The sequence below is a fragment of the Lissotriton vulgaris genome, unplaced genomic scaffold (assembly GCF_964263255.1).
Source record: "Lissotriton vulgaris unplaced genomic scaffold, aLisVul1.2 SCAFFOLD_663, whole genome shotgun sequence".
In the NCBI taxonomy this organism is placed as follows: domain Eukaryota; kingdom Metazoa; phylum Chordata; class Amphibia; order Caudata; family Salamandridae; genus Lissotriton; species Lissotriton vulgaris.
Genome location: NW_028255020.1, coordinates 302,256 through 325,915, shown reverse-complemented (window position 1 = coordinate 325,915; position 23,660 = coordinate 302,256). Strand labels below are relative to the sequence as shown.

The following is a 23,660-nucleotide window of genomic DNA, read 5'->3' as shown; positions in this document are numbered from 1 at the left end:
AGGAAAAAGGAAGTAAGGAATTACTAATAGTACATTCAATAAAGAAAATTATAGGCCATGGGACCTTGGACATTATGTTGAATAACCCACTGTTATGCCATTATTATTATCAACAATTTCTTTGAAATGACAAATTCTAAAAGTAAGGGGGGGAAGTATTTTATTAGTACCACTTAAGAGTCCCTGGTTGTGTTATCTAATTTATATGAAAATTGTGCTGTAAAATACACCACTTGCCACTATGTTGTCCTTTACATTTTCTTCAGGGTGAACGGGTGGTGGGGAGACCCTCCCACGCCACCCTAGAGGTGATTATGCACACTCACTTTCATTTCTCTGCTCAGTTTGAGGAATGGATTTATACCCCACAACCTTTAACGTCCACCAGCTACCAGTGCACAAACACCTCTCACTGAAGTGGGAACACATAAGAGGTTTGTTTGTTTCCATAATACACACAGGGTTTCTGGGCCAACAGCTGTTTTTAACTAACTAACTACTTAGCCTAGAATGTCAAGTAATTTGTCCTCTCATCTCGTTACATCTTTTCATCACAATCATCTGAAGGAGGGAAGTACTATAACTGTGTGCAGCTATGAGGCTCAACTACACCAAGAATCTTTATAGAGCAAGGTTATACAAGCAGAAAGTATACACATGAATGCCCGTCCTACACTCCCAACAATGGTCAATGGATCCTGGCACAGAATTGACGAAAGCACTCAAAATCAGTATATTGAGCAAGAAAAGTAGGCACCCTACAGCTGATAAAGTTTGTGGTTTCATGAGCATAGATCATAACCTAGATTCACCTCAAGGAATTTCAAGTACATGGGAGGCCATTACTGTACAAACTGCAATTTAAACCATTACACATTCTTGATACAGTGTCCCATTTTCCTTTCTTTTCATTTATCAGGGACTTCTTATAATGCCACTCTATGTATGTGGTATTTGTATAGAATGAACCTAACCACAAGCAGCAAAGCACTATGTAGGGTGAAAGGCAAAGATACAGTCAACAACTGACTGAAGAGGTAGCCAAGTGCTGGGAGCAGTTGTGTAACGTTACTTCATCCCGATATCCAAGGAGACAATAAACCAGATAGACCACATTAAAAAACACATACCATTCAGAAGCATATGTGCACCTTCATGACCTCAAGTCATTTTTCAAGCCTGTACGTATGAAATTGAAATCTGCACTTATAATCAACACTATTTATGATATTGAAATTAGACAGTGGCCACAAAAGAAGAAATCCACCATTTATAGAGATAAACAAAATATTCTCGCCAAATCATATGGACAAGAAGCAAACAGAAAAGACAGTGCCAGGGGCCCTAAACAAGTAGGCTTGAGGAAGTTTCTAATATTTTTACAACTTGAAGTATTCTGCTATGAGGAGGGATAGCACTTAAAATGGATTATTTTGGGAGAGAAGGGGAGAGAAGGGATGAGGCATGGACAGGGGGGGTTGTGGACAGCCCTGCCAAGAAAAGCAAACACTCTTCTTAATAGTTCTGAAATGAATCAATTAAATCCTCTGTCATTCTTAATGGGGGCCACCCACGAAACTGCAACTGACTCCCTGTGAAAGGGTGTACACTGTGGAGATGACAGATGCCAGGAGAGTGGCCATCTGGCAGAGACTTAAGAACTGGCGGCTGGACCCACTGCAGCACTCTGGCCTCCTTGGCAGCTCTGGCATGGTGGGTGATCTGCAGGTGTCAGCCCCAGACTTTCGGAAGGGGAGAGAGGCAGGGGAACCCTGATCCTCACCACGCTGAATGTGGAGTAGTTCAGTCGAGAAACTTGGAACCGTAACCCATACCCAGATTATGGTCTCTGACTGGGACGGTTGTGGGCCCCTGCACCAGGGCCAGCCAGATGGTTCCCCTAGTAGACACCCCTCCTGGATGGATGTGGTAAGGGTGATAATGATGCTCCACCACAAAACTTGCTTCACAGTGATCTCCATGTCACTGGATTCAAGCTATCCTGGCTGATGAGGGGTGAAACCCGGAAACCGGTCCAAGGATGCTGGTTTCCGGTCCAGGGAGAACCTGGCCTGGCAGTTCGGGTTGGACTGTTCCCATAGGGACGGGGTAAAGACTGATTTGCATATGGCTGGGCTTAAACTGGAATGGAATGGAGTGCAAAAGAAACGAACTTAGGCCCGGCTCGCTGTACTGGGGTGAATGTTTGACATTGTTCAACATTCTGTTAATCATTGTTCTTTTTGCATGCTTCACTAGATGGCCAGTTGGAGAGGTGGAGCCCAAGGCCTGCTCAGCGGACTGCAGGAGGGCCCTGGATAGGTTGGGTGCTTTCAGGGCCAGTTAGCCCTTCACAAGGAATACTGCCCCGTTGGGTTGGTGTGGAGTGGTGGGGGAGAGCACAACATCACAGGAGTCTGGGGTCCTGAAGCAGGACCCACTTTGGGGAGAGGGACCCAGCTTTTACCTCGGCTTCTTCCCAACTCCTCATCCTCCTGGTGCACAGGAATCCTTAACTAATCCACAGCAGGGCAGCCAACAAGGACATGTAAGTATAAACGTAAGGTGTTAGCCCTCTGGGGGAATTAACACCCTATCTCTAACCCTCATTGATAAACAGACCAATGAAAGGGAACTGAGCCCAACACACAACCCTGTTAGGTACAGGACGTTTGTGGGGACAACAGAGCTTGGTCCACTCCCATGTACCTTAGCTGTTTACTATCTCAAAGGCCTGTAACTGGCACAAGTATTCCAGCTTTGTCAATATCAGAAACGCCCAGGCCTAGGACTGCTCCACCAAGGACAACTTGCTTATCCAGAGTAATCATTCTGTTAGCAGGAGGAAATTGCACTACCCTGGGTCCTGCAAGGAGGTGCAAGGACCAGGGGTAGGCAGGACCAGGACGATGGGAGTGACTGACAACAAAAACATCTATCGTAGCATTGTCTGCTGAAGGACTCCTCAAACCTCGAGTAGGCATATGCACCCTATTCACCCCCATGCGGAGTCAGTCAAGTTACAATTAACATGGGCAAGGATAAGCCCTATCTGTCTTCCAGTTAGGGCACTGTGGACAAATTTGCTCGTGTTCACTTATCCCAACCTTGCACCCAGTTGGGATAAGCGAAAGCATCGAGGAGGGATGTCTGTCCTGACAGTTGACAAGTCTGAGACTTTGTAATACATTGACTTGATCTTACAAGCTTTACAATCCTCCAAGGAATCGCTAGAGACCAAGATCGATCCAGGCTGTGGAAAGCAGATTAGTGGAAAAGGAAGACTCATTGAAAGACATGAAACAAACAATCACCAGGATGACTGAAACAAAATCCTTGGACTAAGATCGGAATACACTTAGTTCCGAGCATGGCAGAGCAACCTTCCTTTTCTTAGATTTCCTGAAAATGTTAACCTCACCTGTTTCCTTGAAAGGTGGATCCAATAATGGGTCTCAGCAAAGAAGTAGTCTCAGTGCTTCATCACTGAGCAGGGCAATCGTGCTCTAGTCCAGAGGCTGCCAACTGGGGCTCTATCACTACCAATAATAGCACACTTCCTCGATAATAAAGATAGAGACAAAGTCCTAGCTGCTACTAGGACGTCAGGAATAGTGATGTGTCAATCCCAAAGCATCTTAATCTGCCTGAACATGTCCACAAATTCCAAAAGACTGTTGAAGATGTACAGAGGAAGCTAAGCTCTGTGGACCTTTGACACAGGTTGCTCTATCCCACCAGGCAGAAAGCAATTTCACAAAATCCACCCTTCGAGCCTCCTCAGGAGACATGGATATGGAATGACCGAGCCACCAGATCAGAATGACAGGAGAAATAGATAGGGAGTACAAGGGAGTGATGCCAGCCCAGATGGGGAGAACCAGTTTGAGGCGAGCCAATGTAGATAGCACGCTTCATGACATGATGGCTGACAGGGTTACAGAGCATGAAAAGTCTCATGAACAACTTGACCTTTGCTAGGGGCAACGCAATGAAGGAGATCCAACAACCCTTGATTGGCAAGGAAGTGAGCAACACGATGAAGCACGAATGACATCGGGGACTGCCGTGAATTGCTTCAGACATTGTCTCCGAGATTGTACCAGTGATATCTGCAAACTCCATGTAACGGAGGCACCCTGAAGGCCTGTGGGGCACAGAGAATGCTGGTTTGACTGTCTCGGCGTGGCGAAACACTCCCCCACTTCCGGACCTGGGGGGATGTCAGCTGGTGTCCGAGACGAGGAAGGGTGGTTGGAGCAGTCTTGTGAGAGGAGTGACACCGAAGGAGGAAGAGAAGCTGGAGAAATTGAGAGGAGAAGAGCCACTGCGACGCAGGTGGCAGAGGAAAAGTGGATTTGGCGCAACCATTTCCGGACCCTGGCACAGAGGAGAAACAGAGAGGGACGTCCAGAGGCCCAGAGGAAAGGCGAAACGGGCAAGGCAGACGTGGCTCCGTACATGCCACTGCCTCAAGCAGGTGACACAAACAGCTGAAAGCTACGTGAGCGAGTCGTTTCTGGCTAGCGCATATTTAACAGGCCTGTAAGGGTTGCTCCGGAAGTTGCTTTAGAGTTCCTGGGATCAGGACCTCTTTTGGTGTTCATTTTGTTTTATAAGGTTGGAACACATTACGATTCCTATGATATTCATCAATACTGCTCTGTGAGATTGCATTGCTAATGCCTTGTGATATTTTATATTTATGACTGTTTATGTAAAAGGCAATAAAGAAATTTACTTTAACTCCTTCGACGCTCATGACTAGCTCAGCTCGTCATGAGGCACAGTGGAGCTGTGCTCATGACTAGCTGAGCTCGCCATTACCGCCGCGGAACGCCCACGCGGGGATAATTCCCCTCCTGTGTGGGGCGTTCCATTGAGTGGGCGGAGTTGTGACAAGCTCAGCTCGTCATGAGCACAGCTCCACCGTGCAGCGTGACGAGCTGAGCTCCTCACGAGCACCGTAGGGCAGTGCGCTGTGCGCGGCCCCTTAGCCCCGCAGGGATGGGGTTAAAAAACTTGGATTCTTGTTCAATCGAGGCACCTTAATCACTGGGCTGAATACCTGGGACAGAAATGCATGGTTTGGGTTGTTCCTGTTCAGATGCAGCACTGTGAAGACAACTAAAGGCTAAGCAAAGAGGCTTGAATATTAATCCTTAGTGACATAAAGCCAGTGTTGATCTCACTCACGGTTTTCTAAGACAGAATCAGGTTAGTAGCTTCATGCTTATATTTTGTAACTATACCATCTGACAGGCTGGCTGGTAGGGTTAAGTAAATATAATTTATATAGGACAGCCCACTGTTTCACCAATCGCTTAAGGTTAAACCTAATCAGTGAATGGAAAAGCAGACTTTATTTGGCACAAACAGCACTAAAGCAAAGCCTGAAATCCTGCTCCAATTCGAGCATCCATGTTCTAATCATCTTGCAATGACACCCAAGCTGCTCACCTTTTTTTGAGCATAGTTGGTATCAAGCCTAAACAATGTATGGGGTTACAGTTCTGTGGATGATGACCAAGAACTTGAGAAGCATAGAAGGACCATCAATAGACAATCTGGTGAGCTCCACTAAGGTCAAATCTGCTAATATCCTTCCAATTGCCCAGTTCCTCAAGCCCCTCTGATGCCACTGTGAATCACTCTATAGGCTTGGAACCACACAGACAGATCTGCATTTTGTTCGTATATGAGTGGCATTTATGACCTCTGGATCAAAACCGTATCATTTGTCTTAGGAAGTTCTCACACTCCAGTGATTGTTGCGTCGTACAGCTCATTTCCACAGTTTTCTTCCTGCTGCTTCCAGACGACAAACCCACTGCCTCTGTTCCTAGTCCTCATCTCACCCTACTTAATGCAGGCCGCAGCATGGTAGCGTGCAATGGGCGCACCAAAGGCCAGCCCGTCTGCGCATGTCCGCGCCTGAACCGCATCCATCACCAGGAACCCGGGCCCTCCCGCCACCCAAAGATACTCCGCCACCGAGCTCAAAGCCCTGGACCCCGCAACAACATCTGCTGCCGCACTTTACCTCATTCCACAACAGGACTGATCTCCTGCCAGCACTGCCTCTTTTCCTGAAACACCATCTTTCCCGGTGGACATGGTCAACTGCAACCATGACCATACCGAATCAACTCCACTGCCTTCTGCTCAAAGCCCGATCACTCTGCAAGCAAGCCACATAGATCTGGGACACCATCACCTCGCTCACCCCCTATGTCATCTTCCTCACCGAGACCTGGCTTAACCCTGCTTCCTCATCTGACTTTGCAGGAGCCACACCGGATGACTACAAGATCACACACCGAGATCGCATCAACAAACATGGAGGTGGGATCACCATTATCCACAAGGTAACCATTCTTTGCCACACCACTGTAGACAATGCCACCCCAGTCATGGAACACCTCCACCTCTGTCTCCGTCTCCAATCTGACAGCAAAACCACCATCAGAGACACCTTCACCCGCAGACCCCCCAAAACCTCGCCCCAGCTTCTGCGACAAAATTCCAGAACTCATTGCCCCGCTCATCTTCGGCTCCAAGCACTACATCTTCCTCGGAGACCTCAACTTTCGCCTGGAAAGGCCACGTTCTCATCTACTTCACCATCCCGGACCCCCCATCTCTACCACCAACCACCCAGCTCCCATATTACAGCTGGAAAAAAAGTCTCAGACCCAGTGGACTGACGCCCTCACCCTGACACCTGCATCAAACCTAGACTAGGCCATCAAGAACATCTTCATCTGGATCACTGACTGCGCCAACAAAATTGCCAAGTCAAGCCCACCAAACTAAAGAAACCCCCTAAACATGCCAGCTGGTACAGTGCAGAACTAAGAACAACCAAACGCACATGTAAACGTCTTGAAAGGAAATGGCGCACAACCAAAGAATTCAGGGACCAGGCCACTTTCAAAACATCCCTCAACCATTACCACCACCTTCTGGAAAAGACGAAACAGGACTGCCCTCGCCGATCTCATTGAAGTCAGATCCAACCACTGCAAAGAACTCTAACATAGTCGGAGAGTTCTCCAACACCCTCAGCCACTAGAAATATTATCACCCCCTCCCAGGAACTCTGCTACACCTTGGCATACTTCTTTCGTGACAAGATCGCCACCATCTACGAAAACTTCAAACCCCAACCCACCCTCAACCACCTTGCTTCCTCCAAACATATCCCCACCTACCTGCTCACAACCTGGAACCAGCTCACCATGAAAGACACCAACGTCGTCATGAACTCCATTTACTCGGGAGCACCCTTGGACAGCTATCCACACCACATCTTCAACCACAGCAGCAAGATAATCAGCAAGGAGCTCACACATCCATCTCCACGGCCATCATCGCCGATGAATGGAAACATGCAGAAGTAAAATGCCTACTCAAGTAACCCTTCGGCGATTCCAAACGACCTCAAGAACTATTGTCCGATCTCGCTGCTCCCTTTTTTTCAGTCAAAGTCTTTGAAAAACCCACTAACCGCCAAGTCATGGAACACCTGGAGAATAACAACCTTCTAGATGCCTACCAATCCATGTTTCGCACTAACCACGGCACTGAAACTGCTGCAACCCAGGACATCAGAAAACTCCTGTTTTGGGGAGAAACCTTGGCCCTGATCCTCCTTGACCCCTCAGCTGCATTCAACACAGTTTCCCACCACATCCTCACCAAGAGACCCCCACCACATTTAAATCCAAGGAAGCGCACCAACGTGGATCGCCTCCATTCTCAAAGGAAGAACCCACACAGTTGTCTACCCCATTTCACCCCAGAACCCAAGAAAATTATCTATGCCGTCCCTCAAGGCTAGTCCCTCAGCTCCACGTTGTTTAACGCCTCTATATCACCCCCCTCCCCTTGGCCCAAATCATCAGAGCCCATGGACTAAGGATCCTCTCCGATGCCAACGATATCCAGTTCATCCTCTCACTATCTGAAGACCAGGGCCAACCTTCGCAGCTGTAAGACATGAATCGCTGAATGGATGAAAGACTCAACACAGACCAAACAGAAGTGCTGATCTTTGGGAACAACGCCTCGGCTTGGAACAACTCCTGGGGACCAACCAAGCTTGGACCCTCTCCGACTCAGTCTGACCATGCCTGCAACCTTGGAATCATCCTGGACAGCAAGCGAACCATGAAAAACCATATCAATCCAGTCTCCTCAGTCTGCTTCCTCCCTGTTCAAATGCTCCGTAAGATCTTCAAATGGCTCCCCGTCGAAACTAGAAAAAACGTCACTCAAGCCCTAGTCACCAACTGGCTGGATTACGAAAATGCACTCTACGTCGGATCTACAGCACACCTCCTGTAAAGACAGCAGACCATTCAGAACGCAATGGCCAGACCATCCTTGACCTCCTCAGATGACCTTACATCACCCCCACCTCCGGAAGACACACTGGCTGCCCATTCAGAAGAGATACCAATTCAGGATGCTGATCCACACCTACAAAGCCCTGCACAACCAAGGACCAGCATTCATCAACCACAGCATGAACTTCCACCAACCCTCTAGAAACCTACACTCTGCCTCACTCTCCCTTGCACAGAACCCCCGCATCTGCTGGAGCGACAGTGGCGGTCACTCCTTCTCTTACCGCAAGTCCTGGAATGACCTCCCCTTCACCTTCGAACTTCAGCACCTCTGCTGGAATTCAGGAAAGGACTCAAAACCAGGCTGTTCAACTAAAACCCCCCTACCGCAGGGTTCACAGCACCTGGAGATCCCCACGGGTGATTAGAGACACATTACAAATCTTGTATGATTGATTGACTGATCTGAGAAAGCAAGGAGCCCTGCTGAAAGCCAACTAGGAAGGGGTAGATGACAAGTAGGTATCTACCTTAATCCACAGTTCCTCTTCTGTATGAAAGAAGTTGAAACCACTCTGATATCCAAGCTACTGTCACAATGTGAAAACATGTAATATTTTACTTTAGCTTAACCGACAGCCATTTTGGCTGTGGCATCCATTTTGCTTCCTTCGTAATTCTTTCGTCCTCTGCTGTTCGCCTTTTCACCCTGTTTGTGTCATCAACTTTAGTTGACTTCTTTCGACATGGCTAAGCAATGTACGTGCTAGGTGGTTTGTAGCTGCCGGTGCACCTAGTCTTAGAGGCTATCTATTGACCGCTTACTGCTGTCAAACATTCCGGTTCCCCCTCCTTATTTGCTGACCAAGTGGTCATCCACCTGCCCTTGTTTGATGATAGTTATTTCTGTGTCTAAACTCACGGTTTCCATTTCTGTCCAAATGCATGCATTGCAACAAAATTGTATATAAGGACAATGGTTTGTGAATTCTGGGCACTTCCTCCCACAACACTTGAGGGTGTTGTTCGGACGCAGTCCTGCTCATGAGCATTTAATAAACTTGGTTTGTTTTAATCCACTCCAGTGCAGATCTCTCTTTTGTTAGTCTTCGGACCCGTGGACGAGAGGGTGCACCAGTGTGCCCTCACGGGGGTACATTTCCACAACAAAGTGATATAGTGGTTGACAAAAATATAGTGTTAAATGCGGTCACAAACCTAATAGAACAAAGAGTAAAAGCTTACATTTGACAGCTATTGAGAATATAATATCCATCATGGCCTCTTGGGTGTCACACCTATATAGAAGCTGGTGTATTGATGTGTTTTCTATTTTTTGAGAATTAGTAATTGGAGAGGATAATGGAGTTTATTTTAGTGTTGGGTAAGGACTGAATATTTTAGAGGTGCAGACCATTCTTGCTTCTCAAACAAGACCTAGGAATTTAGTGATGATAGGCACAAAGTCAGTAAACATTAAATGCATGTTAAATTCAATTTTATGTTTAATACCAACCTCCAATAATCAAAAAAGGTTTCATATCCCTGCAGACACTCAGGTGGAGCAAAGGAAATCTGTTATTCTACTTTCTTATTAGCAATGGCAGTTTGTCTCTTGAACTTTTAGACAAAAAAAACAACAACAAAAAAGCAGAACATTGAAAGGCTGCATTTTGTACAACCATAGCAAGGTTATGGGAATAAAGCAGTTCGAGTTCAGTATAAACTGAATACTCTGAAAGAGTTTTCTACGCTAGTTAAGCAATAAACAATCCTTTAATTTCAGAAAGTATTTTTACAACTGTACAAAATGCCCTTTTATAGTTGCTAAAGGAGTTCATGTGGGTACAGAGATCATCTTCTGGTTGGTTTAATTATAGTGTATGGACACCTACTAGAGCAAGGCTGCTGCAACTAAAGTGGGGACAGACTTCTTTTCTGGGCCAGTCACTACTAAAATAATATATACAATAATGCGTCCAACATGGTGAGAAGGTTTCAGTAAAATGAAGTGGTACATTCTTGCTAACTGACACCCAGGCAGTGGGCATTAGACAGTGGGCACTAGAATAGACCACTACGACCAACCTGGATTGACAGTAACAACAGCTTATTCAGTTTAATGTAAGAGGCTGCATTGGAAATCCGGATTGTATGCCAATCCTCACTTTCTTTTCACTGCTCCTTAACCTTTTGAGACAACATGTAATGTGCCTTTTTGAGCAATTCTGAATAAAACATAAGCTGAAAAGAAAAAAAAAGTTGTTGCAAGACTAGCTAGCACCACATCAAAGCAGTTTACTTTTAAGGAAGTTTGAAAACAAATGTTAACAAAAGAGAAGCTCACCTTCTGGCCGATCAACAAACAGTCGCTTCAAACTCTGATATGTGCCAATTTTAATGGTTCCATATGAGGATTGACGTAGAACTGCAGGAGCGATCCTAAAAAAAAATTTTTTTTAAATGTAATATACTTAGGCGGACGTTAAAAATAAAAAAAGGATGGGCAATGCACAATAACAAGAACATTTCTGGGGCTATATACTTTATACCGATAAAGAAAACATATTATAATCTATAAGCACGGATGAGTCAAAGCGTGTACATCTTCATATGTGAAGGGAGCTGAGTGTAGATCAGGATGAACTTAAAGGGAGAGAGATTGAAACATGGGAGAGTCACTTAAAAGAGTCATCATTAAATTAAGGGGATTCTGAAACTAGGTGGGTGGAAGACTTCCAGCAGAGAAAAAGAGGGAGTAAACAGAGGAGACACATTAAAGTCAGGGGATGGGGGGGGGGCGGAGTATAGATTTAATAAGAAATGCAGTGAACTTGGAACTTGAATGTCTGTCGAAAAAGAGATTTAAGCTCTTTTTGGAAAGTAGTCATAGAGGTGGTGGTGCGTATAGCGGGAGAGTGAAAGTTTCAATTTCTGGTTGTACTATTAGGGAAGCATTAGGCCACTGAATATTCTGTTTTATAGCAGAAGATTCTGAGAAAAGTGATTCTCAACCAGGTCATAACCCATGACCCTCAGACATTTTTAACTTGGAAGACAAGCATCAACCAGGTAGATACATGTAGAAACACAAAGGTGATACATGTGGTCATGAGGAGTGCCATTACTTCTTCAGGAAGCCACTGATGTGTCACTAGTAATCTGATCATTTTTTTTAGTACCATTGTCAAAGCATGTCACTGCATGAAGTGGGGTCTACTGATGAGCAAAGTGTACTCTGGGGAGACCAGTCAAAAGGGGTGTCTCAATCAATTCTACAGTGCAAAGGAAATAGAACATGCGCCTTAAAGTCTTATTCTTCTGGAACAAATGTCGTGGTTGGAAACATGTTTTCTGGGTCATCTCATTTATTTGATTTTGGAGGTTTCATTCTTTTATCCAGGATAAGTCCCAGAGATTTTGTGCAACTGATGCCAGTTTAGTTATCAATAATGGTACAGGAGTTATTTAAAGTTGAATCTGATGTAAGACAAATAAAACTCTTTTTAGTGGACTGAGATTCAGTTGGTCGGTTGCAAGGATTCAGACAAAAGAAGGGATCTGTGGAGTAATGAACATCACTGGTAAGTTGTCCTAACAATATCTCCTCATGCCTTTCCATGTCCAAGTCCTTACTAAATGAGGATATACAAAAGCAATACGCCTATAACATTCTGATATTAAAAACAAAGACTGAGCCAAGGATGTTGCAAGCACATCTATTTTAATAACACAACAAACTGAGTCAATATGGATGAAGCAGAGGACTGAATTAAAAACAGCCTTTCAAAACCTTTGTTCCCCATACCAAACTAGTAATGGGAAAAGCAGTTGTTGAGTAGGCAACCTTGCAAATTTCAAAGAGAAACATCCCAGACTGTTTCTGCTCAATAGGCTGCAATAAGAGTGGGTTTGTCTCCACTCTTAACAATGCCGGTGCACCATTTCAATTATAGCAACATCTCCAGAGAACGCCAGGGTATTCTGGCAGAATCAATATAGACATATTGCTAATTGGTGAAGCAGTGCAGCTCTTCCAAAAAGGAAACAATTACCGCAAGCTTCATTTTCTCCCTGCCATGTGTGAGGGCAGACTGGGGATCAGTGAAAAAGATAAAGGCGCACAGTAACCAAGGTGGCTATGTATGTAAGAGATCATGCAGCTGGATTATGAATGGATGCTGGAACCGGATGATAATTTGACTAAGATGCTTGCACACCGACATTTGTTGTAATCATTCGGACATTAGTGGTTCTTATCTATCAATCAATCAATCAATCAATCAATCATTCATGGCATTTATATCGCGCACTACTCACCCGGAAGGGTCTCAAGGCGCGTGGGGAGGGGGGTCTGCTACTGCTTGAACAGCCAGGTCTTGAGCTGTTTCCTGAAGGAGAGGTGGTCCTGGGTCAGCCGCAGGTGGACGGGCAGGGAGTTCCATGTCTTAGCCGCTAGGTAGGAGAAGGATCTTCCTCCGGCGGTGGCTCTCTGGATGCGAGGCACGACGGCGAAGGCGAGGTTCGCCGATCGCAGCTGGCGGGTGGGCGTGTAGAAGGTCAGGCGGTCGTTGAGGTACCTAGGGCCCAGGTCGTGGAGGGATTTGTGTGCGTGGGTGAGGAGTCTGAACGTGATCCTCTTGTTGACAGGGAGCCAGTGTAGGTCTCTCAGGTTGAGGAAATATAAATTTTATGGTCAAGTTGTGTTCCCTAGCGCGTACCCCACCGACTCCATGTACCAGCTCAAAGTGCATGTAACTTCCCTCCTGTGTCAGTTATGAAGACGCAAATACATTTGCGTCCAACGTTAATATGTCCTCTTTCAGATCCACCCTGAATGGATTAAATAGTCCGTTCCTAAGTATGCTATGCCAACGTCTTTTTGTAGTATGCCTTCCATGTTTTTCTGCTTTGGCGAAGTAGGCCCTGAATTTCTGCCATCGAGCCTCTTTTCTGGCTTCTGACTCTGACAGCCTCAGCCCAGGCTGCCTCTGTGCCCGTGAACTCTGACTTACTTCCAGCGCGGCCCCTCGCGCTCAGCTCAACCTGTTTTCTGCCAAGACTGACTTCAACCTTCGAATTATCTGATCTGCTCCTCGAAAATGCATTCCTGCCTACTAGTTTAAGTAAACATCCTCCTCAGCTGCAGAGCCAAAGGGCCGACCTGTCTCAGTGCAAGTAATTCATAGCTTCTGTTACCATGCTTCCATGGAAGGCCCCGTGCCCCACGCTTCTCATGCAGACACTTAGGCGCTTATACACGCATCCACAGTTAGTATAGAATAGCTTCTGCCCTAGAGACCTTTCCGTCCAGATAATATGGTTCCTAAACATCAGATATCAGATATGATAGAAGTACAAGTTGATCTGACATGCCAGACTTCTGTCTCTTTCCGTCAGTGCAAATGTCAAGCCCCCTGCACCATCCAGTTTCACGTCAATCACACGTCATGCAGCTGCGCGCGCATCCAAGTTTCCAATTTCTGCTGACATTGCAACATTTCTGTTAGTGCCACCCCTTTCGTGACACCTACCTGTGACGTTTCTAGCACACACCTCCAGTTCACGCCTAGTCCACGCCTTCTGATTACGTACTAGTAACACGTGTATACTGTTATCTTGTCTTCTCTCAGCTGTTACGCCTACTATAACTGTTTCCTATGACATGAATTAAGTATATAAGCTATGTACTGTCAATAAAATGTAGCGCTCTATCCCTTCTTCCACCCCTGCGGTGGGAAGAACATGATATTATGGTCCTGACCATTCCTTTTTGAGGAATAAAACCCCTAAGAACTCTAACACCACGGACTCTGGTTCTTTCTTTCCGACTTGAGTTATTATTGATTAAGTACTTACCTGCATAGAAATTAAGAGAGTAAATTAATTATTTACGTCATTTTGGCGCCCGAACAGGGACCCCTCCCCCACCTCACGCGCCGGTAGGTGCATTGCAAGCTCCGTTCCCTGCCATCAGCTAGAAGGAACTTACGCGTACCGGCAGGATTTCCTGCATCTCCCTCTGGTCCACGGAGGTGACGAAGACTGCGATCAGTACCCAGACGAGGCGGTGAGGAGTGCGGAGGATCCCGACCAGAGCCTAGCCGAAAGAAGCAAGGTCCGAGGTGTCAAGAGGCCCACCAGGTTTCCGAAATTTTCCGAAGTTTTCCGAAGTGTCGAATCGAGTCCAGTCGAGTTTTTCGAGGCCTTCTGTTTCCGTGCTTCCCGGTGAGTACCATTGCTGGGACGTATCTAGACGGGTTTGGGTACACAAGTCCGGTCTGCACTGTTTTTTAGGCAGTGTATCTGTACTGTTTAGCAGTATATCTAGTATTCTGAATTTCTGAATTTCTGCACTGTTACACCAGTGTATCTGTACTGTTTAGCAGTACATCCAGTATAGGGGGTAGGCATCTATGTCTCAAATGTCTTTTCATGTGATTAATGTCGTGGTATGAATGTGACCGTTTTTAATGTGCATTATTGTGTTTCTTGTATAATTAGCTGTACCGAGTATTAAGTAAACAAAGGACTGAGCATTCAGTACTAAGTAAGCAAAATGCCGTTTTTCAACAAGTTGAAGCAGATAGGAACTAGGAAAGGGATACTGGAGGAAGAAATTCCTATCCCCCCTAGGGACACTCCAGGTAACTTTATGTACCACAAACATGGCATAGATGCCATATTGTATCTAGACTTATGGGCCGACTATACTAAACACCTAGACGAAAGACACAGATGGCCCGCTACCGGAACATGGGATGCCGAGTGCATCATAAAGGTAGAAGAAGCATTATGGAAAAAGAAAGCTAGACAATCTCAGAAAGACGCCATAGAATTTTGGCGTAAGAAAGCACATAAGCGTGCTGAGAAAGCACTCCGTAGAGAAGACAGACTTAAAGAATCAGAAAAAGCCCAAGAAAACGAATTAGTTACTGAAGGGATCCGAGTAAAAACAGAACAAATAGACCGTGCACGAAACAATCTCGTAAACGGTATGTATCTCGCGGCCGAGGGTACACCTGAGGCCCTATCAGAAATACCGAAAAACTTACCGCCACCATTAGTTCCAACTAAAGTAATGCATAAGACTACTAAAGACATATTCCTAAATTCTTATCTAGAGGATGTAGCACCGGCTTACACCAATCTGCCTGTTCGTGCCTTGCCTACTGACAGGGACGGGGGTGGCACCCCGCCCCCAGATCATGTTCCGCCGGTACCGCGACAGACCTCCCCCGTTCCGCCAGCCCCGCCACTTCCCGCACCCAAAATTGACCTACCGAAACAACGTCTACCTGATCCTACTAAACGACAAATTCAAGTTCAGATACAGACTCCACAGGGAGATAATGCACAAGCCTCCGCTTCAGGAGGTGCGACCGCGGGTCTTCGGACCCCGCCATTAACACACAGATTCAATCTCAGGGATATGCAGAGTCCTCTCACGTTCAGGTCACCCCGCCTTGACGCATTAAAAGAAAACCTTTCAGTTTGCAGATACGATCCAGTACCCGGAAAAGACGATCTAATGATATTGGCATCACTACGGTTAAGATCTGCTACTGATATCTTGCTATGCTATGTAGAAATGAAGGACCGTCTAGATAGAATATATGAGTTTGTTCAGACAGGGAAAGACCCTGACAGTATTAAGGAGGCCATGGAGAAACAGAAAGTTGACGTTCAAGCACAGATACTACGTTTTTTTATAAATTGCCTAATAAGAGAACGAGACAGGCCTGGAACAGATCAGAGTGAATTAGATGCACTGAACAAGTGGGGTCAAAATATAGCTGAAGGAAAACATGACAAGGGGACTTGCATAGCCAGTATGTATAGAAAAATAAGAAAAGCAGTGATAGCAGTACACCAAAAAGAGAAAGAAAAAGCTTCCTCCGAGGAGGAAGAAGAACAGGAAGAACCAGTAAAGACTACAGATACTATAGCATATGTAGGTAAGGGAACTTACCTTAGGAAGGGTATCCGTCCGGAAAACAAGAGAGTTTTTCTCTCTGCTTTAACAAATCCGAATTCTTCTGAACATCAGTTCCAGGAGACTGATAAAAGACTACGAGAAAGAATGGGGTACCATGTACTCAATTCTATGGACGAACAAGAACTAGCCCGGTCAGCCATATTATGGGCCGAAAATGCAGACATATATAATGATGATACCTTAGCACAGACGTTTCTGAACCTTTCTCCAGACGAACAGAAATTAGCAGGTGTATACATGATTCAGCACCTCCTCACGAAATACAGAAACCAACATTCTGATCCAGGTCCCTTACACGAAACATTAGAAGCACTACTTATGGATAGATGGAGAGGTTTCAGTACCAAGTTAATACAAATAATTCTAGAACAACGACATAAATATAACACTTTCGTAAGCTCTGAATATGTTCCCGCCCCGCCTCCAGAAAGAAAAATGTACCACATGCAATGCGGGAGTGGCATTGAAAGCCAGAACCCCTTACGAGAAGTACACCCAGTTATGGGTGCGGATCACCTCTTGAAACGTGTATATGTACACACGCCACTGACTAAGTTAGAACTGTTAGAAATGAAGAAACTAGTCCCGTGTCATGATAAAGACCCTGCAGGTTTTCACAGAGAGCTTAAAGACATGTTACTAATGGGGGATTACACGTATGAGGATATCATGAAAATGTTGAAGGTACTGTTGCCCACGGGCATTTACGAGAAATTAAAAGAAAAAGAATGGGAGGTGGGAGACACAAAGATTGCATGGGCAGAAATAGAAGACGAAGAAAATAAACGTGTCCCAGGGGTAGGCCTTGGGGATAAGACTAAAGCATTACCCGGTTTGATAGTACAGGTCCTGCCAAGATTATTGACAACTAGAAAGGAAGATTGGGACGCGATCTCGTCCTGTAAACAGAAACATGATGAAGATACTAGTGACTTCTATTCAAGATTCGAGAAATGTTTCATTATTAATAGTGGCCTCAAACCAAGTAGCGAGTCATATCCGCATCTTTTTGTATCAAAATTAGTCGAGAACTCCCTACCATTAGTTAAAAACCGAGTGTACAAAGTTGAAAGTACTTGGCAGGCAAATACGCCATCCCAGATGTTACAGATGCTCCAATATCATCAGAACAGAATTAGAGAAGAACAAGATCAGGAACAAAAACGCATGAAAGACACGAAGATGAAAATGTTAGTAGCTCAGACGGTCCCAGCCGACGGTCAGAGAAAGGGTGGGACCCAGACAAGTCACACTACAGCTCCCGTTAAAGGGACATGCAATTACTGTAAGCAGCCAGGTCATTACGTACATGAATGCCCAGTCCTGAAACATAATATAGCAACAGGTAAAACTAAAGAAAGACCGCATCCGCCTAGACATGACCATGGGCATCAACAGACCTCACAGAACGAACAGCCTATGCAGAACACACAGTCTATGCATGCTCCATCACACCCAGCACAGACAGTAGCGGTACCACAGCCACAGCCCATTGCCGCGACTCAGCAAGTTTCGCAACAGATGTATCAGTATGCCCAGTCTGCATATCCAGATTACCCCCGATATACATGAAACAGCCTAGAGAGGGAAGGTGGCTTGCCTCTTATTGAAATTCCTGTAGATCAAGAAGGTCCTTATGTACACAGTCACGTATTGGGAAAAGACAGAAAGTTTTTAATTGACACAGGGGCAAGTCGCACCACGATCAGCCATGATGAAGTCCCAGGGGCACCCCTCTCAGGCTCACAGAATGTTTCCCTTGGTTTTTCAGGACAGCCTATTGTAAATGAGGTATCGCAACCCGTTCCCCTGGCTGTGGGTCCATTATCACGTATTACAGACTTGTTGCTCACGAAATCATGCCCAGAAAATCTGCTAGGAATAAAAACTCTGAAGGCTCTAGGAGCTATAATATGCTGTTCCCCGGAAGGAGTTAGACTCTTTCTGCGGGATTTCAAGGGTCATTATGTTTTGCGAGAATTCGATGTCAGATTGAAAAATGTACCAGATCACTTGTGGGCAAAAGGCCCAACTGATGTAGGTTGTATGCATATCACACCATACCGTGTTACACTCAAGACAGGAGTTGTACTACCACGAATCAGACAATACAAGTTACCACCTGATGCTGTAGTGGCTTTACTGGAAATCATTGAAGAGCTTATAACACAAGGAGTGGTCGTAGAGACCGACTCCAATATCTGTAATTCACCCATTATTCCGATTCTTAAACGTACTGACCCCAATGCACCGCCAGTATATCGGCTGGTGATTGATCTAAGAGAACTGAACAAATGCATTATTCCACAGTACCCTGTGGTTCCCGATATCTCATCCTTATTGACTGCTATTGATTCAGAAGCAACGTTCTTTACTGTAATTGACCTCAAGAACGCCTTCTTCAGCGTGCCTATTGATCCAGAGAGCCAATATCTCTTCGGATTCAGTTTAAATGGACGCAGTTTCAAATTTTCACGCGCACCTCAAGGATTCACAGAAAGCCCCAGCATCTATAGCCAAGCACTGAAGAGACAACTTGATTGTATCACAATGCCAGTTAACACCGCATTACTGCAATACGTCGATGATCTGCTGATCACCGCACGAAGTGAGCCCGAATGTGAACAAGCATCACTGACAGTTTTACACTTTCTGGCCGACAAGGGACACAAGGTGTCCCCTTCGAAGCTACAATTCTGTGTTCAGCAAGTTGTGTACTTGGGTCACTTGCTGTCCAAAGTGGGGAGACAGCTCACTCCCGATCGCATTCAGTTAATTGCAAATATGCCACAACCGCAGACACAAAAAGAAGTGCGGGCCTTCATAGGCCTCACCTCGTACTGCAGACAATGGATTCCTCAATATGCATTTCTAGCTAAACCACTCATTCAGTTAACAACGCAGGAGGCAGCAACCTCGACTGTCCTTCCTTGGACTCAGGAGCATACACAAGCCTTTGAGGAATTAAAGAAAGCCTTATGCCAAGCACCAGTCTTAGCGACACCATGTTACAGCAAACCGTTTACACTTTTTGTTACAGAACGTGATGGTACAGCGTTGTCTGTCCTCACCCAAGATCAAGCAGGTTCACATAAGCCTTGCGCTTATTTTTCAAGTACACTGGATTCAGTAGCCCAGGCACTCCCTGCGTGCTTAAAGTCAGTAGCAGCAACAGCACTAGCAATCAGACAGAGCGATTCAATTGTTTTAGGCCATCAGTTAACAGTACAAGTTCCACACTCTGTAGAGGTTCTGTTAAACAGAACCCAGACTCAGCACTTGACTATAGCACGACTGACAGGTTATGAATTAACGCTATTCCAGCCACACATAGAAATCAGACGCTGCAGCATTCTGAACCCCGCAACATTATTACCTACAATCATGACAGATCCAGCCCCGCATGATTGTATAGAAATCATTAATGCAGTAACAAAGCCACGACGAGACTTAACAGATGTCCCACTGACAAATCCAGACCTGACACTTTATGTGGACGGTTCATGCATGAGAACAAGTACAGGAGAATTAGTGGCCGCGTATGCAGTGACCACTGAAACTGAAGTTAAAGAAACACATCGTATTGACACATTGTCTGCTCAAGCAGCAGAGCTCATCGCTCTGACCCGAGCTTGTATACTAGCCAAGAACAGAAATGTTAACATATATACGGATTCCCGTTATGCGTTCGGAGTCGTACACGACTTCGGCATGTTATGGCAAGAAAGAGGTTTCTTGACCTCTCATGGTGCCAAGATCCAACACGGTCCCCTCATTCAAGCATTGTTAGAAGCAATACATCTGCCTTCAGGCATATCCGTCATGAAGTGTAAAGCACATACTAAGGTCACAGATTCTGTCTCCCAGGGTAATGACCTGGCAGATCAGACAGCGAAACATACAGCATTGACTCACACTCAGACAACTGACGTGACAAAGACAATAGGACCGACAAATTGTATGACAGTCAAGGATCCCGCTCTAGATGTAATTGATATTCAGGCACATGCTACCCCAGAAGAAATAAAGAAATGGATTGAACTAGGAGGGATCCAGACAGATCAAGGTTGGATGACGAAAGGAAAATCTACATGGTTTCTCCCTGACTCTATGGTTCAAGTTATGATTAATACAGCACATAGTCCAGCACATCTAGGAGAGAAAGCGATGTTAGACAGTTTGCAGAATCTCTGGAGCAATAAACACTTACGAGCAGCAGCAAAACAGAAAGTGCGCACTTGCATGATCTGTTGTCAGTTCAATCCAGGTAAAAGCGTCCCTGTAGAGCAAGGTGGATTTCATCCTCCCGATCACCCTTTTGAAGTCCTCCAGATGGATTATATCCAGATGGACCGTTGTCGGGGATTTAAATATGTCCTCGTAGTTGTTTGTGCACTGTCCCGTTGGACCGAAGCCTACCCAGTCTCAGACTATACTGCTCCGACCACTGCCAAGCAGCTGGTTCGTGAATTCTTCCCACGATACGGTTTGCCTCGTGTCGTGTACTCAGATAACGGACAACCATTCTCGTCCGAGCTAATGAAACAAGTTTCTTTACTGTTAGGATACCAGTGGAAATTTCATTGTGTCCGACATCCTGAAGCCGCAGGCCTTGTAGAAAGGCATAACCAGACACTAAAGATCCGCCTTGCAAAGATATGTCAGGAGAAAGGGGTCGACTGGATAGTCGCCCTGCCCGTGGCACTGTTCTACATGAGAATGGTCGCCCACTCGAGATCAGGGCTATCCCCGTACGAAGTGGTTTTTGGCAGACCACCGAATATGTGGGGGACGCCCATTCCTAAAAAGATCACTGATGTTGATTGTAATATGTTGACAGATTACCTTGCCTCCTTGATGTCTGCACTCCAATCATGTCGTTCACAGGTTGCCGCAGCTTTCCCTGACAACACTGATGTAAAGCCGCACGATGTCCGTCCTGGGGACCTAGTCTTGGTGCGAAATTTCGATAGGAAGAGTCCGCTGGAGCCCCGCTGGAAATCACAGAAGACCGTCCTTCTCACCACGAGGACCGCCGTGAAGATCGAAGGGAGAAAGGGGTGGGTCCATACGAGTCATGTGAAAAAATTCCATGAACTGAAACCAGACCGAGACTCGTCCACCCCCACCAAAGACTGTGTTGAGCCAAAAGACTTTACAGTTACCGAACGAGAAAAAACTCCCCAAGAGGAGTACCGGTCGAAACTCCGATCTAGCAAGTCAGACAGTTTAATTGTTTAAGTCCTCCCCTAGGTGAATCGGTTAAATAGTTTCTGACATGTATCCCCTAGATCGAGATAGAGAGAGAGAGAGACAAATTGAGAAAAGTGCATATTGCAAATCACTTCGTAGTCACTGTATAGTGACACTATTAATCATGTTTATTCTGAGTATTTTAATTATTGTTGCTAGCATCCTTCTACCTATCTACTACCCTATTTTCAGGCGTGAACAATCTGTTTACAATGTCTCTGCTGAACACACTTTTAGTGAGTTACCCCCACATGAACTGTCATACAGACTTGCGCTGCGCAACAACACATTCATTAGTATGCTACACCATTCCCATCAAACTAACAATGCTACAGACTGCTGGATATGTGGCCGACTCCCTCCCTACCAGAATTACAAGGGAGCTCTGCCCCTTTTTCCGTACCCGTTCACTCACAATGGCTCCTGTGGTGCATGGTTTAAAATAATTAATTCCCTAGATCCTGATATTGCTGTTTTCGACGGGGGCTGGGTTTGGGGAAACCTGAATTTGGTCCTGCTCGATGTCTGTTACCCTGACAAGGAGGGACTCCCCACTAGAGTAGGAACTGATCTAGAAAATGAAGTATATGGATTAGGTAATTACACAATTAGCCTTATGATTCTTACTGTTGAATCCGAAACCGCACCAGTTCTACCGGTTATGTCAGTATTACCAGTCACTGGTGAATTATGTATCAGGAAGAAAGGTTCAGTACACTTAGGTCATAGTAAATGCACTACTGTGATCGAATTCAGTGATCATGGTAAATCGTCCTTTAAAGCTATCAGTCATTCCTATTTTGTTTGTGGTCATACCGCATACATACGCCTACCTCCAGATTGGGATGGTACCTGTTATATTGCATTCCTTCTGCCACCTGTTTTCCTAGCTCCCCCTGATTACCATAGAAATACAAATCTAGTAAAGAATAGACCCAGAAGAGATATCCCACTTGTCGACTACACAGAAACGGCATGGGAACAGTACACTGATTTTAATAAAGGATTCTTTTTCTTTTTAGGACCTGTTCAAAATAGTAAACTAATACGCAGATTAACTAGAACACTTGAAGCAGTAGTGAATGAAACTGCCTCCGCCCTAGGTAACTTAACAGAAGAACAGTCCGCTATGCGGGTTGTTGTCCTTCAGAACCGTCTTGTTATTGACGTCATCTTGGCAGATAGAGGTGGAGCTTGTAAGGTCATCGGGTCCAGTTGCTGTGTTTTCATACCACAAAACGCACCATCTGTATATCAAGCTATTACACGTCTCCATCAAATTGCAAATCAGATACATCAGAATCCAGGCACCTGGACTTGGTCCGGTTGGTTCTGGACAACGTTAACTGCTTGGGGATGGAAAATCCTATCCTTCCTAGGCATTGGCCTAGTCATAGTATTCAGTTGCTGCCTGTGCCTGCAGTGCGGGCCAGCGATTTGTGGACTGTGTGCCACATCCTGCATTGAACATTCCAGTTTCCTCTCAAACCGTCAAAGAAAGAAAGATGAGCAAATGATGCTGCAAGAACAAACTGATCGATTCATGAGGATCGAGATTTCATGAAGGGTCCGTAGGGAACAAGGAGGGAATGAGGAAATATAAATTTTATGGTCAAGTTGTGTTCCCTAGCGCGTACCCCACCGACTCCATGTACCAGCTCAAAGTGCATGTAACTTCCCTCCTGTGTCAGTTATGAAGACGCAAATACATTTGCGTCCAACGTTAACATGTCCTCTTTCAGATCCACCCTGAATGGATTAAATAGTCCGTTCCTAAGTATGCTATGCCAACTTCTTTTTGTAGTATGCCTTCCATGTTTTTCTGCTTTGGCGAAGTAGGCCCTGAATTTCTGCCATCGAGCCTCTTTTCTGGCTTCTGACTCTGACAGCCTCAGCCCAGGCTGCCTCTGTGCCCGTGAACTCTGACTTACTTCCAGCGCGGCCCCTCGCGCTCAGCTCAGCCTGTTTTCTGCCAAGACTGACTTCAACCTTCGAATTATCTGATCTGCTCCTCGAAAATGCATTCCTGCCTACTAGTTTAAGTAAACATCCTCCTC

The 23,660-nt window shown here is 45.6% G+C and overlaps 1 protein-coding gene across 5 annotated transcripts in view; it reads right to left on the bottom strand.

Moving 5' to 3' along the window:
* Window positions 1–23,660, bottom strand: part of LOC147659347 (kidney mitochondrial carrier protein 1) — a 267,840-nt gene that overhangs the window by 125,602 nt on the left and 118,578 nt on the right. For all 5 annotated transcript variants that reach the window (XM_086951827.1, XM_086951826.1, XM_086951825.1 and 2 more), the window contains exon 4: window positions 10,699–10,793. In XM_086951827.1, the coding sequence (XP_086807953.1) occupies window positions 10,699–10,793 (95 nt within the window). The remainder of the gene's footprint in view (window positions 1–10,698; window positions 10,794–23,660) is intronic.